This window comes from Rhincodon typus, chromosome 5, assembly GCF_021869965.1.
Source record: "Rhincodon typus isolate 14 chromosome 5, sRhiTyp1.1, whole genome shotgun sequence".
NCBI lineage: Eukaryota > Metazoa > Chordata > Chondrichthyes > Orectolobiformes > Rhincodontidae > Rhincodon > Rhincodon typus.
Window position 1 is genome coordinate 52,867,103 of NC_063336.1, and position 12,156 is coordinate 52,879,258.

The 12,156-nt window shown below is 38.7% G+C and overlaps 1 protein-coding gene across 6 annotated transcripts in view; it reads left to right on the plus strand.

The window, feature by feature from the left end:
- Positions 1 to 1,860: 1,860 nt before the first annotated feature.
- The window catches only part of hdac1 (histone deacetylase 1), a 77,121-nt gene continuing 66,825 nt past the window's right edge, over positions 1,861 to 12,156 (plus strand). For 2 of the 6 annotated variants that reach the window (XM_048596961.1, XM_020534799.2), the window contains exon 1: positions 1,861 to 1,948. In XM_048596961.1, coding sequence (XP_048452918.1) covers positions 1,897 to 1,948 — 52 coding nt within the window. In that variant the 5' untranslated portion in view covers positions 1,861 to 1,896. Of the gene's footprint in view, positions 1,949 to 3,089; positions 3,173 to 6,004; positions 6,062 to 12,156 lie in introns of those variants that run through there. The other 4 variants (XM_048596960.1, XM_048596963.1, XM_048596964.1 and 1 more) reach the window with 4 other exon arrangements.

A 12,156-nucleotide genomic window follows, 5' to 3' on the forward strand; every position in this document is an offset into this window, starting at 1 on the left:
GTTATGTGTTTGTGTTTGTGCAGTTAATTAATTTATTTTGTTCTGAATATTATGCAGTTTCAAATGCCATTATCTTTTTAACCATTCTACCCCACTCCAACCCTACTTACTGCTGGTTTTCTACATCTGTTCACTCTGTCCCTTCCTGTCCCACTCATGGTATCATTATCCACATAGTTATCCTGTAATGCTGCCTTACTGTCTTGTTTGTAACCCTACCTTTACCCTCCCCAAGCATCACCTTCTTTAATTAGTTTGAAGCCCTCTCGAAAATGGCTTTTGGTATTGGTTAACATAGTGGTTAATCTGTGATATACATATTACACAAGGATGCAGACGTTCTTTAAAAATGGACTATTTGTTTATTTAACAAAAGCAGACACAAACAAATAAAAATATGCCTATATATTAATGTATTCAACATGGTTAAAAGGCCTTAACAAAAGTATCAAAATAAAGTTCGAACCTGTTTCTCAACACCAATGGTTACAGAGACTCAATCTTTGATTTGAAACTATGCTAGAAATCAAACAATACCAGGTTATAGTCTAGCAGGTTTTTTGTTTGAAATCACAAGCTTTGGCAGCGCTCCGTGGTTTGTTGGGTTAAAATCCAGGAACACCATCCCTAACAGCAGTGTGGGTTTTTCTACACTTCAGGGATTACAGCAGTTCAATAAACCAGCTCACTACTACTTTCTCAAGGGCAAGTAGAGATAGAAAATAAATACTTGCCTAACCAGAAACACCGACATCCCATGATCAACTAAAAAAATACACTAGAATTTCATCATGCACACACGCCAAAAAAGGGAAAATGGGTAACGACCAGATGAAAAAGACAAAATGAAAATTGCACTTCATGCACAAAACTTATTCAATTTGGAATCATGGAGCAGGGGTGGGAGAACGTACGTCAGCGAATTGTCATTTTAACCGCTGCTTGGGAGAAGTTAGTTTGCAAAACATTAATATTGTCATTCTTGTCAACAGATTTAATCACAATGTTATGTTTAGATCCGACAGAGAATACAGGGCTGCACTAAAAGTGCAAAGGGAAGCAGATAATTTAAGGTGCTCATGTCACACCAGCAATTAGTAAAGGGCAGAATAGTGTTGACAGTAGATCTTGAAATGTGAATATCAATAATCGTGGGTGAATCGGAGGCATTTTGTTTTGATAAGAGATCAAAACTTAAAACATACACAATTCAATTTCCCTATTCACAGATGCGATTACATCTGCTGAGAATTGCCAACGATTTATGTTTTAATTTCAGGTGGTGAATCATGGGGGCATGCGGCTTATTTCAGATAGCAGAAATAAGCTGGGACTTTTAAGTACGATAATGAGTAATAACCTGATATAAATAATTTTCTACTTTTGAGCAAAACAAACTGAAAGGACTGAAGTTAAGAAGCCAGGTTATTCCACTGATGCAACTTTTAATATATCACTACTACTCATTTATATTTGCTCGCCTCGTTAACCAGGGATATCTTTGTTTTTTTTTAAATGAAAGCTGCTATTATCTCGCTTTTGGAGACATTGACATGTTTTGCTGCTCCTTAAAGTACAGCGGCAACACTAACATTGCACCGCTCGTCCCCGCGATTTGTCCAAGCGCGCGTCCGGAGGAGGGGGCGTGTAGGGACTGTACCATTGAGGAACAGGGGAGAGCTGATGCGACTCAAACAAGTATATTAAGTGAACGTCCTTAACCACTGGGAAGAGACAAGACTGTTGTTTAAATTTAGCAATATGAAATCGCTTGTGGCCTGTACCGGTATTGAGGGAGGACGGTGATATCTCAGTCAGCTGAAAAACCAACATGAAGCTCCCCTCTGCTCTGGCTCCGCGGTGGTCTCTGCTCCGCTCCCTCGCGCTGTTGCTGTCATGGCGCTGGCTCAAGGAGGAGGCAAGAAGAAAGTTTGTTATTATTATGATGGTAAGAGAATGGATATTGGGGGTGGGGAAAGAGTAAGTGAGTGAGTGAGACGGGGCGAAGGGGAGAGTGTGAGAGATGGGTAACATTCTGGTGAATGTCCTCTGCACCCCCTGCCAGTGGGCAGTCACATCCTTCCTGTAGTGTGGTGGCCAGAACTGCACAGTATATTCCAGCTGTAACCTGGAGAACACTTTCAGTGAACCTGCACCCCAAAGATTGCCGTAGTTTAAGTGGCTGATCACCGCCTTCTCAAGCCATTAGAGAGAGAGAGAGATGACCAGCTTTACCAGCTACATCCACCTCCTAGAAATTAACGAAAAAGTGGAAATTTGAAAAAAACAATTCGTTCACTTGGGTTGGGGTGGTCATTTTGTGAGTGGCGTTGGCATTTAGCTCCTTTTTTCAGTATAACTAGTACAAATGATAGTGGGAGTTTACTTAGGGGTGAATGCAATTTTACCTTGAAATTCCTTGATATTGTGCACAGGAGTGGCCAATTGCAGGTAAATTGCACTCAGGAAACAAATTGCATCTGCAGGCCATGAAGTGGGATCATGTCTGTAATGGGTTTTCCAATTCATTTTTACCTCTTGGCGGAAAAATTCTTGTTATCGAGTCATACAGGACAGAACCAGACCCTTCAGTCCAACTTGTCTGCGCCAACCAACCAGTCATCCCAGTCTGACCTAGTCCCATTTGCCAGCATTTGGTCTATATCCTCTCTGTTTGCCTATTCTCCCCAGAGAAAAACTCCACAAGGATACTAGATTTATTGATTTTAGTTTATAATCTTTTATAAAGAATCTTTCTCCAAATATTGCTGTAGGTAAAGTGATGGTTGTGTCTCAGGAGGATTTGATCATCTGTACTTTTTGCAACTTTCAGGCTAGTGGATATTTATTCAAATCCTGTTTCAAGCAGTTAATCAGCACAACGTTTACTAATTTTATCAGAAAATATTCTATGTATACATGGATTTTGACACCACTTCTGATAAAATATTGCCTCTCTTGGATATTTTCCCTTTTTGTTTGTGTTTATTTTGAATCCTGGAGTATAGCTGCACAGAAACTATTTAAGTCTATGTCAACTTCCTCTGGAGCAACACAGCTAATTTCATTTTCCTACTTTATCCCTGTAGTGTTGAGTTCATTTCTCTCAAATCTTGACAATTTACTTTTGAAATCATACATCTTCACTTCAGCTGCCCTCCATCATGTGGTGGTGAGTCCTGTGTCATGAACATTTGCTGTATATAGAAAAAAAAAATTCATATGCCCCCTATATTTCTTAATCTTAAATCTGTGTCCCCAATCCATGGAATACCTAATGGAAATAGCTTTTTGTTGTCTGCCTTATCTAAACATACCAAAAGCTTTACACTTCCATAAAACTGCCTGAATCACCTTTAAGGACAATAATTCCAGTTTCGCCAACCGAACTCTAAATTGAAATTTCTTATTCTTGTGATCATTCTGTTAAATATGCTCCATTCCCTTGCATTCTTCCTTAAGTCTGGCGACCAAAATTGGTTACAGTACACTAGTTGTAGCCTAACCAGAGCTTTAAATTTCAGTATAATTTCCTTTTGTATTCAATACCTCTATATCTGAAGCCCAAGATCCCAAACGCTTTACTGGCTACTCTTAATATTTTGGCCACTTTCCAAGATTTATGAACATGAATCCTAGGTCCCTCTGATACCTTAACACACTTCAGCATCATATTATTTATTTTATAAAAACCGAAAGAAGTGCGGATGCTGTAAATCAGGAACAAAAACAAAGTTGCTGGAAAAGCTCAGCCGGTCTGGCAGCATCTGTGAAGGAAAAAACAGAGTTAACGTTTCGGGTCCGGTGACCCTTCCTCCTATTTTCTTACTTTCTTTTATTTTGTCTTTTCCAACCCCTTTAAACATATGAACTAAGAGTAGGAGCAGGCAATCCAATCCTTCATGCCTGTTCTGCTATTTGATAGAATCATGGCTGATCTCCTCTCAGCTCCACTCTATTTTCCCGCCCACTCTCCATAACTCTTCAACCCATTACTAAATAAAAATCTGTTTATCTTCTACTTAAATTAACTTAATCTCCTAATCCACCACACTCTGGGCTAATGAATTCAGCAGATTCACAATCCTTTGAGAGAAGTAATTTCTCCTCATTTCTGTTTTAAATCTGCTACCCTATTATCCTAAAGCTGTGACCTATCATTCTAGATTTCTTCACATGAGGAGCTATCCCTTCCACCTCCATTTTGTCAATCTTCTTTAGTGTCTCATACACCTCAAATTCTATTTTATACCAATATCCAATTTTTTTTTACAAATATGAAAAGAAACAGAGGTGCTAACACTGAATTCTGGAAAACAACCTCATCAATCAAATCCAGTCTGAAAAACAACCAGTTTTACATGTTTCAATGATTTCTGTCTATAACTCTTTCTTTGTTTATCAAGACTGACATTGACTGCTATTGCACTAGCCTCAGTTTTGTAAACCTTCAATTTTGAATGTAGTACTTTTCCAAATAATTTTTAAAATCCATATAGACAACTTACATTGCATTCCATTCATTAACTTTCTTTGTTAGTTCATATAAAATAAATCAAATAGATCTCTCAGGTACTGTGGATCTCTTGAAATCCCTGCTGGCTTTCCCTAATTAATAAGAACCTCCTCTGTGCCTGTTGATTTTTTTTTCCCTTGTTACTGTTTTGAAACCTTAACCACCACTGGTGTTAAATAATTGGCCTATAATTGCAAGGAATGACCTTGCAACCCTTCTTGAATAAACATATCACACTTGCCACATTTTAATCCTCTGACATTGTTCTTGTACATGGAGCAGGTTGCAAGATAGTGGCAAGCCCTTCTGCTACCTTGTTTCCTACTTCCTTTAATGACCTGGGATGAAAGTCATCTGCACCAGGTGACTAATCTATTTTAAGCATGGTTATCCTTTCCAGTAAAAGCGACCATTCAATATTCAGCTCATTAATTACCTCCAATATCTCTATTTCTGTCCATATATTGGCAGTGTCTCCCCCAGTAAACATGAACACAAAATATGTATTAAGTATAATAGTCTTGCTCTGCACCTTTAATTTTAGATAACAACATAGATCACCCAATTTGTTTCATATAGGCTTCACCCCTTCGTTTCCCCTCCCCCTCCCCCACTCTGACTATTTGTTTACTGTCTTTGCATGGCAGTAAAAGAGTTTTGCGTCCTCCTTTTATGTAACTTGCATGCTATTCTCATATTCTCTCATTGGGAGTCATATTTTCCTCTGCTCTTTCCTTCTCAGGTTCATGCTTGAAGAATTTACCTGATCAGTATCAATGACCTTTGAATGATAAGGAAGGTAGAGAATATAATACAAAGCTCATTGGTTCTAGCACATTTAGCTGAAGTTAGATTTTAACATTCCCTCTTTGATTTCCCCTTTGTTTCCATTTTCATGTTTTAATAAGTTCTGAAGATTGATTTCATTGCACATTTGTTCTCGTTCCAAATTAAACTCATGGTGTGTGGTGTTGATATGTTGCACATCTCGTGCTTTAAACCCCATAATCCAGTTTATCCCCCCCACCAATTTCTCACCTGCTTTACCTTACAGATCAGAAATTTCTTTTAGTGCTATATCCCACCATATACAGAGTCAAAGCCTGGAGACTGGAATCTAGGATAGGGGTGGAGCTAGCATTGGGGAAGTGATGCTGAGTACTAGGATCTGAAGATTAGGATCTGAACTCAGTGGAGCTGATGATGGAGGGATTGGGGCTGAGGCTTGTGGGCTGGGATCCAACAGGAAAGTGTGGGATTGAGACTATTGAGTTTAGTTCATAAATCTGGGTGTGTGGAACGGGGCTGATGAGTGGTGATGGGTAAGCAGGGCCGAGTCCTGCGGCTTCGGATCTCGGTCTTGGGGTTGGGCTCTAGTAACTGCTTCTCTTCAATGCGAATCAATGTCTTATAAAGGTTTTGAATTGGAATAAATGTGTAAAATATCACCCTTTAACCCTTTATCATTATTGCTGCAATTCATTCCAGCTGTCCGGCAGCCATGAGGGCAAGATAAAGAAGGAGCAGGGGATGAGTAAGTGATGGGTAAGTGGGAGGGGTTGAATGATGATGCTGAGTTGAGAGGGAATAGGCCGTATCGTAGACATTGTAGCTGATAGCATAAAATTACAAAAGGATAGACTGAGTGAATGGGCAAAACTGTGGCAGATCGACTACAGTGTAAACAAGTGAGGTTATCTGTTTGGACTGAGAAAGGATAGATCAGGCTATTGTCTAGATAGTATGAACTCAACTACAGTGGTTTCCCAAAGAGACTTGGAGATTCAGTTGCAGATTGATTAAAAACTATGTGTTCTGGGACGTTAATACATATCTCTGAAGGAGATGGGATTTGCCTGATTCAGAGGCAAGGACATTATCTCTGCTGTGTGATTGCTCTGGGGTTCAGATGCATAGATCTTTAAAATGTCACAAACAAGTGCAAAAAAGAATCAAGAAAGCTAATGGAATGCTGGTTTTGATATTTGGAGGATGGAGTACAAGGTTGGAGAAGTTAATCTGCAGATATACAAAACCCTGGCTAGAACCCAGTTGGAGTGTTGAGAACAGATCTGGGCACCACAGCTTAGGAAAGATATGTTGACCTTGGTGGGAGTACAACAAAGGTTTACAAGAATGATACCTGGACTTCAGGGGCTAAGTTATGAGGAGAGATTATATATAATTAGGCCTGTTTTCTTTAGAATTTAGGAAGTTAAGGAATGCTCTGTTCGAAGTGTTTGAGATATTAACAGGATAACACAGGATAGAACATAGAACAGTACAGCACAGTACAGTACAGGCCCTTCGGCCCACGATGTTGTGCCGAACTTTTACCTTAAACCTAAGGTCTATCTAACCTCCACCCCTACGTTATACTATCATCCATATGCCTGTCTAATAGCCGCTTAAATGCTCCTAATGAGGCCGACTCCACTACCCGTTCTGGCAATGCATTCCACGCCCCTACCACTCTCTGTGTAAAGAACCTACCTCTGACGCCTCCCCTATATCTACCTCCACTCACTTTAAAACCATGCCCCTTCGTAATAGCGACCTCCACCCTAGGAAAAAGTCTCTGGCTGTCGATTCTATCTATACATCTGATCATTTTGTACACCTCTATCAAGGATAGATAAAGATTAACTAATTCCACTATTTGTAGATTCTAGAGCTAGGGAGCATTGTCTGGGAATTAGGGCCAGACGTTTCAGGATCAATGTAAGGAAGAACTTCTACACATAAAGTGTGGTAAATTTTTGGAACTCTCTTCCACAAATGGCAGTGGATGCAGGATCAGTTGTTAAGTTTAAATCTAAGATTGATCAGTTGTTGTTAAGCAAAGGTGTTAATAGATATGGGCCAAAAGCAGGTATATGGAGTTAGGCCACAGATCAGTCATGATATCATTGAATGGTATAACATGCTCAAGGGGCTGAATGGCCTATTTCTGTGCCTTTGTTCCTGCAAAATTAGTGGAAAGGGGCGATCTGAATAAAAGGACACTGAATGAATTAGGTGGCATGAGTAACTATTAACTCAAGAGGGCTTGAATGTGAGTATATAGGGTACTGCGTGGGATGGAGGACATGAATAAATGAGGACTAGGTAAGGATGTGAGGAAGGGAATGTGTGGAGTTGAGGGTTCAGGAGCTAATTTCAATGTAGCTGGGAGGGAAGGAGGTTTCATTGAATCTTCTGAGACCATGGAATATGCAGAGTTTGGCACAACCTAAACGAATGCATAAAATAAAGTTTTTATGAAGTATTTTAGAAACTCAGATTCTCACATTTACTGTACATATTCAGGTAAAAGCCAAGTTTTGACAACAATTTTTTAGGCAAAGAGAAAGATGTTGATTTTTACATGAGTAATAGTTTTGATAGGCGAAGATCGATAATGTCTTTGGACCTTGCGGATAATGACATTGACACTAGTTGCTGACCATGGTCCTGAATCTACTGGGCACTGCTAACTGAGACTACTTACCTGTGTTTTCTGATGTTTATTTGGGGGAAAAAAATAGCAATTGTGAAAAAGAATTGCTAGACTGTTTTCACCAACCCCCATTCCAAAGTTAGCAGAAGTTTTATGTCGTAATAAAAGATTTTTGGGCTAAAAGTCAGGGTGTCAATATTTGCATAAGATAAACAATAGATACACTATATGATGTACCAAAGACGACTATGTTGTTTTGGTTTTGCTGGCATCTGGGTTCACGTTAATTTTTATGAACATTTTGTGAATATGCACATGATTTGAGTATCGCTGGCTAGAGACCTAGGGTATATGTTAACAAATTATTGAAGGTGACAGGGCAAGTTGAGAAAGTGGTTAAAAAGGCAAATATTATCCTAGGCTTCATAAATAGTGGCACAGAACGAGAAAAAGGAAGTTATGATGAACCATTATAAAATAGTGGTTTGTTCTTCCAAACTCTGATTTTGTTAGAAGGCTGTTTTGAATTGTTCCTGGGATGGCAAAATTGTCCTTTGAAGGGAGATTGGGCAATTTGGGGCCTGTATTGAGAATGAGAGGTGATCAAAATGCTTAAAGAGACAGACAGGGTAGATGCAGGTGTACTGCTTCCCCAACTTGGGGAGTCTTAAAATTGGGGAGGGACACAGTTTAAAAATAAGGAGAATGCCGCGGAGGTTCAAGATGAGGAGAAATTATTGTAGATGTTTGTGAATCTTTGGAATCCTCTCCTATGGAGGCTCAGGTTTTGAGTCTGTTTAAAGTAGAGATCGATATATTTCTCATTATCGGTGGCATACAGGGTTTGGGGATGGCGTGCATAAAAGACATTGAAGTGTTTGACCTGTCAATGCTGGCATTAAACAGAGTGAACAGGCGCAGCGGACCGAATGGTCTTCTCCTGTTTCTCTGTTCCTATTAATATAGTCACCTCATAAGTCAAAGTTCTTCCTTTCAAATTGTTAAATTATTCAGTTTTTCATGCAAAAAACATTGAACAATCAGACATTGAACATAAAAATTAAGGCGTTGCTGTTTGATGTTTTTTGACAATGCTGAAAATCAGTTTATGATAGATTAGGAAGATACATCGGGTGAATTTGTGATAATTAGGTCCATTCCCAAAAGTGTGCATCTTTTCCTGAAGTGCTACCTAAAATTGAAAATTGATGATATGGGATACTTCCAGAATAATGTTCAAGGAGTTTATTTACTTATGAATATCATAAAATGGAACACTAGGGCACATTGATAAGCTGTATTACCATTTTATATTGGTCAGCATTTTTTTTGTTTTTTACCCATGCAGAGTATTGTTCTCTAAACTGTTGTTTTTTTTCTTTGCTTTCCCCTTCTTGTAATTTCAAAATTTCCTAAACAAATAACAGCAAGTTACATAGGTGATTCCATGTTCTCTATAACCAGATTTTACAAGATTTATTCCATGTTGCGAGCTCACAGTAAGCTATTGGTATCTGTCTGTTGCACAATGTATTCATAGCATCAAGGAATCCCTACAGTGCAGAAAGAAGACATTCGGCCCATCGAGTCTGCACCAACCCTTTGAAGAACATCCCATCCAGACCCACCCATCTCTTTAACCCTGCATGTTTTTTTTTAATTACTTCTACTTAATTCTAATGGCATAGTGTAAATTATTCACACAATTAAAAACCGAAAGAACTGCGGATGCTGTAATCAGGAACAAAAACAAAGTTGCTGGAAAAGCTCAGCAGGTCTGGCAGCATCTGTGAAGAAAAAATCAAAGTTAACGTTTCGGGTCCAATGACCTTTCCTCAGAACAGCTGAGTTCTGCCAGACCTGCTGAGCTTTTGCAGCAACTTTGTTTTTATTCCTTATTCACACAGTTATCTGCAATATTAATGTTCGAAGTAACAATTGTACAAAAGTAATTACAACTTAAGATCTGTAAAACAAATATGCAATAAATTGAATGTAATTCATATGTATATATTTAGATATAAATCGGTTTGATTTTTCAATTACCACTTTCTCAACAAAAATGTTCATTTGTTAAGTGCTCACTTAAGTGGAGGTGACAGTACTGGTGCTGTAGGTGACTTTTTAGAATTTGACCAAAAACTGAAGAAACATTTCCATTTTTATGTGATTCTAATCTCCAATTGTAGTAACATTACCACATCTGGTGAGCAGATTCAAAAGAATCATGATGTTCTCCTTCACTTAGGTATTCAACATATTATTTTTTAGAAATGTTAAGTTGATGTTAATAGGAAACTGTGGAGAGCCAGTGCTTTTAGTACAGGACCCTTCCCTTCCTTCTCCTGCCCCAGTTAAAACAACAGGAAAGCAGAGTGAAAAACAAATCAGGATAAAGATTCCTGCCTTTCTTCTTGCCTCATGATTGTGACCTGTCATCTTGAGTTTCCTTATGACAGTGACTGTTCCAACTCTTAGAAAATATTAGTTTTGGCATAGCTCACTACTGTTAGATTACTTGGCAACAGTTTTATGTTGGAGAATGGAAAGATGATTTGTAAATACAAATACCGAGGTGTACTTTTCATTGGTAATGCTAAATTAGTGTAACTAGACAAGATTTTTTGCATACAGAATGTATTTTCTGAATGTCATAAATATGTTGTTTTGTTACTAGTTGGATGAATTTGGTGCAAGCGTATCACTATTTAAATTGAACAATATTTACCTTACTAAACAGTTCATTCTCGTCAATACTGTGAATGTTTATTGATTTTTCTTTTAATTTATGCACTTAAATCTATTTAGTACTTTGGAGTTTACATGGGACAACAATTCAACTGTATTTGACAGTTCCATGCAATAAAATTAAGTTTTGAACTGAGGAACAAGACCTGCTGAGTTTCTTTCCCTTTGCAGTTTTTGTATGTCTGCATCTTTATATAACTTGAGAGGATTGGACAGGGGTAATTTTTAAAATTATTCTTTCGTGGGATGTGGGAGTATCTGGCTAAGTATGGAATGGTGGCATAGGAGACTGTATGGTCTCCTGTTTTTTTGCTCCAATTAATATAATTATCTCATAACTCAAATTCGGAATAACGGGCTTGTCTTCTGCGGAAAGAGTGAACAGTTTGGGCAAAAGAATGAGAGATGACCTTATTCAAACATAAAAGGCAAGATTCATAAATATTGGTGCAAAACAGATGTAAATCTATAACGCTCACACAACTGAAGCAGCAGAAGTGATTCTGATGTGCTTGACAGGTTTGATGCAGAGAGGATGTTTACCTTGTCAGAGAATCTAGATTACAGGACATAGTTTCAAAATAAAGGGTGTCCCTGTTATGATTGAAATTAAAAGGCGTATTTTTTCTATGCGGGCTATTAATCTTTGGAATCCTCTCCCAGAATAGTAAAGGCTGAATAACTGAATACATTCAAGGCTGAGTTAGACACATCTTTAATTATCAAGGGAGTTGAGAGTTATGCAAGAGGGGTAGGTACACAGGCAGGAAAGGATAGTGCCTGTACAGAGATTCACAATTTCAGTCAGCACCATAGTCTTGTCTGCAGTGCTCTCTGACCGACTCTACTGTATGGGTTGTAAATGCATGAATAAATCCTACTGCTTTTTCTTATGGTCTCAAGCAGTTTACCTGGGCATGCCTTATCCTTCAATTAAAATCCACAGGCTTTTGACCTCACTTTTCATTTCAGCATTACCATTTCAGTCCTGAGAAGGGCTCCCAGCAGTTTCCTCTCTCCCAAGGGTACTTGGTTTCCTGTCACAGTCCAGATGCCTTTCCAGTTGGTTGGGCTTTGTTAGGGGAGGGTGTCTTCAGGAACAGGGGTTTATGGATCAGCTCGTAATAATCACCAGTGGAGTGATAAGACCATAAGAAATAGGAACATGAGTTTGTTGTTAAGCCCTTCGAACCTGTTGCACAATTCAATTCACACTCCTCATGTCCACTTCCCTGCTTTTTCCCTACAACCCTTGGTTCCTTAACTGATCAAGATCTATCTGTCTAAGCTTAAAATATACACAAGGACACTGCTACACTCCAGCCTCTGAGAGAAGAAACTCCTCGTTATTCAGTCTTAAATTGGTTCCCCTTTAATCTGAGACTGTGCCCTCTGGCCTTAGACTCTCCATGAGGGATAACATCCTTTCAGCATTTACCCTGTGGAGGCCCTT